This window comes from Syngnathus floridae, unplaced genomic scaffold (assembly GCF_059516105.1).
Source record: "Syngnathus floridae isolate MCC-2025c unplaced genomic scaffold, RoL_Sflo_1.0 HiC_scaffold_289, whole genome shotgun sequence".
In the NCBI taxonomy this organism is placed as follows: Eukaryota; Metazoa; Chordata; class Actinopteri; order Syngnathiformes; family Syngnathidae; genus Syngnathus; species Syngnathus floridae.
The window spans coordinates 1-3,657 of record NW_028284253.1 but is presented as its reverse complement, the minus strand read 5'-3'; the positions used below and the strand labels follow the sequence as shown (position 1 = coordinate 3,657).

Genomic DNA, 3,657 nt, shown 5'->3' with positions numbered 1-3,657 from the left:
GCAACCTGCCACTAGAAAGGTAACGAAGAAGAAGATATGTACAGGTACTCTCATGGCTATACGCATTTTGACCGCAGTATTCCTATATCTGGCCCAAGGGGCGTAAAAGTATGCTGATCTGTTGCGGACAATTGCCATGCCATGATGTGGAAACAATGGTCGTGCCGTAAAAAATTTCCCAAGCACGAGTATCTAGTTTGCGCATCCTGAACATGCGCAAGATTCTCATACTCGGTGCGGGCCGTTCGGCTTCATCACTTATTGACCGGCTTATCAATCGATCGGCGGAACAGGACCTGTCGATAACCGTAGGTGACCGGGACAGCACTTTGGCAAGACAGGCCATTGGTGGAGCCAGTGAACGACACCGCGCTCTTGCTTTCAACGCGGACGATGAAGATACGCGACGCAGATTGGTGTCCGAGCACGATCTGGTCATTTCCATGCTACCCGCATTCCTGCACATGAACGTGGTCAAGGACTGCATTGCACTGAAAACCCATGTCGCTACACCCAGCTACGTGCCAGATGAAATGTGGGAACTGGACCAAGCCGCAAAGAATGCTGGTATTATCGTTCTCAATGAAATGGGGCTGGACCCCGGCATTGATCATATGAGCGCCATGCGGGTGTTGGACCGCATACGCGGCAACGGTGGCAAAATGGTTTCATTCGAGTCCTACACGGGAGGCTTGATCGCACCGGACAGCGATGACAATCCATGGGGCTACAAATTTACCTGGAACCCACGAAATGTGGTGCTGGCTGGCCAAGGAGGTGCTGCGCGGTTCGTGCGCAATGAACGGATAAGGTTCATTCCATACCATCGCTTATTTACCCGCGTACACCCGATTCGCGTTGATGGATACGGGTCTTTTGAGGGCTACGCCAACCGCGACTCATTGAAGTACCGAGCATATTATGGCCTAGAGGAGATTCCGACGCTTACCCGTGGTACCCTGCGGAAAGAAGGATTTTGTGCCGCCTGGAACGTGTTCGTTCAACTGGGATGTACAGACGATTCCTATACCGTTCCCTGCCAGCCAGAAATGGCCTGGAAGGAATTCTTTGCCCGTTTCCTCCCACCCGGTCCCGGCTTGGATATGGAAGAGAATTTGGCGAAATACCTGGATTTGGACCGCCGGGGCAGTGTACTGGAAAAACTGCGTTGGTTGGGCGTGTTCGGTAACGAGCAGATCGGGTTGGCAGATGCTAGCCCTGCCGCAATTCTGCAAAAACTGCTTGAAGAAAAATGGGTACTAAAACCGGAAGACAAGGACATGATCGTCATGTGGCATCGGTTTGGGTATGAGCAGGACGGAAAACGTCAAGAGCTTGAAGCTTCTCTTGTTGTTGAAGGAAAAGACCAACGTTATACGGCCATGAGCGACACCGTTGGGCTGCCTATTGCAATTGCCGCTGAGATGATACTCAACGGCGATTTGCAAAAGAGCGGTGTCACCATGCCGTTAACGTCGGATATCTACGACCCCGTACTGGACCGCTTAGCGGAACTCGGCATGGTCTTCAAAGAGCGGGAGGTGTAAGCGTGCTTCCTTGGTTTTTGTTCCGTTCGTTCAGTCGGAGCCTTTTTTGGTAAGGAACTCCTGTGTTAGCTCCAAGTAGTCCGCTGTGTACCGATTATCGGTTTCTTGCACAGTAAGCTGCCTTTGTTCGTGTGAACCTTGACTGCCTGAAAACCCAAAGACCACGCGCATAGGCCCTTTACCTCGTTGATAGGTGACTGCAGTGCTGCTGAAAGGATATAAACGCACGAGTGATGCTGCAGCCACGAACTGCTCCTTCTGTGCGAAGGGATAAATTGACCAGAAAGTGCCATTAGGACGCAGCAAGCACGCTACAGATGAAAATAAAGTACACAAATCGAGGTGCGTGGCATGCATGGCTAGATTCCGGTCTTCTTTGGCTGAGCGCAGGTCGTTTTGGTAATAGGGAGGATTGCAGATTGCTAAATCAAAAAGACCTTTCTTAACAGTCCTAATGTCGCCGTGTTGCACTTCAATCCTATCGCCCCAAGGAGACGATTGAACATTCTCGAACGCCTGCGCACAGGCCATACGCTCCAACTCTAACGCCAAAATGCGGACTCGCGCGTTGCGCTGGGCACACATTAGACTCAAGATGCCTGTACCTGCGCCGATGTCCACAATCCGCAAGGCACCGTGCACCTGTGCCAAACAACCGAGCAGGATGCCGTCGGTACTAACCTTCATGGCACATCTGTCCTGGTGGACCGTAAACCATTTTGCTAAGAAGACTCCCTTGGGCATGGCCTAATCCAGATTCATATTGATCAAGCCTGGCGGGGTGCGAACGGTAAGCGTATTGCTGGAAGGGTCGAAGCCTTCTATCAGGTCTTCGGCCAAAGGAACCAAGAGTTCATTGTCTTGGAGCTTAACCACAATAAGTGTTTGCATGGCACTACCCTCACTGCGTATAACGGGTCCAAGGTCGCCATGCGTTGTATCCACTACGTGAACGCCGATAAGGTTCGCCGTTGTGATTACCGCATTCTTTTCATTCACGATTGTGGCAGGCGGTGCAAAAACGGTTCGACCAACAAAGAAGGCTGCGTGTTCAGGAGTTGCACAATCTACGAATACAATCAGTGCACCATGTCGATTATGTGTCCGCAATGCAGCGTATCTGAACGGCACCTTTTGTTGGTCTACTTCGATGAACAACCAACCAGAAGGCAACAAATCCTCTACCTCATGTGCGATGAAATCGATAATCAGTTCCCCTTTGTGCCCCCAAGGCTTCTGAACCACACCTATTCGCAAGAGCTTCTCCCGGTTCATGGGAGGCATTACTCACTTACTCTTCTTCCGACTTGCTGTCGGCAACGACTTCTGGTGCAGGTGCATCTTCTGCCGGCTTACCGCCGTCCAGCTCGTCCTGCCATTTTTTGAGCTCGTCCCACTTACCAGCAGCAGCTAATTCCGCTTGCTTGGGCCAAGTGTCAGGCACGTGCTTACCCCTGACCTCTGCAATCAGCTCGGTCAATTTGGCCACCTCTGCCTTGGCTAGGTTCGCATAAGTAGCCACTCCAGCCGCCGTAAGGGTTTCAGCTATTTTCGGACCAATTCCTTCGATTTTCGTCAAATCATCCGCCGCAGCCGGTGTTTCCTCCTTAGCCGGTGTGTCTTCCACCTCGGGTTCCTCTGCCTTTGGTTCTTCGACCTTAGGCGCTCCAGCTGGTGTTTCTTCTGCTTTGGGCACTTCAACCTTTGGTTCCTCGGCAGGTGCTTCTTCTACTTGCGGTTCCACCAGTGCTTCAGCCTCTGCCTCTGCTGGGGTTTCAGCTCCGGCTTCCTCTGCCGAGGTCTCCTCCTCAGCCACATCAACACCAGCAGCTGCGGCCAGCTTCGCGCTTACCGCCGCAGCTATTTCTTGTGCCTTCTTCTTCTCCGCATCAAGACGTGCCTTCTCTTTGACATCAGTGTCCTTTAAAAGACCTTCTTTCTTCGCCTGAACCTTGTCTTCACGCACCTTGACCCATTCATCAAAACGGCGATCGGCCTCAGCTTGATCGAATGCACCTTTGGCAACACCTCCCTTCAGGTGCTTCTTGTAAAGTACACCGGTATAGGAAAGAATTGCCCGGCAAGTATCGGTAGGCTGCGCACCTTTTTC

General features: G+C 51.9%; 1 protein-coding gene across 1 annotated transcript; it reads left to right on the top strand.

The window, feature by feature from the left end:
* Positions 1 to 212: 212 nt before the first annotated feature.
* LOC148377229 (uncharacterized) lies at positions 213 to 1,547 on the top strand. Its single transcript, XM_088368291.1, has one exon. It carries the CDS (start codon positions 213 to 215, stop codon positions 1,545 to 1,547), a length of 1,335 nt encoding a protein of 444 aa, XP_088224417.1.
* Positions 1,548 to 3,657: the final 2,110 nt, after the last annotated feature.

What these genes read in the sequence shown, in the direction of transcription:
- LOC148377229 (XM_088368291.1), top strand. Translation starts at nt 213, where the DNA reads ATGCGCAAGATTCTCATACTCGGTGCGGGCCGTTCGGCTTCATCACTT.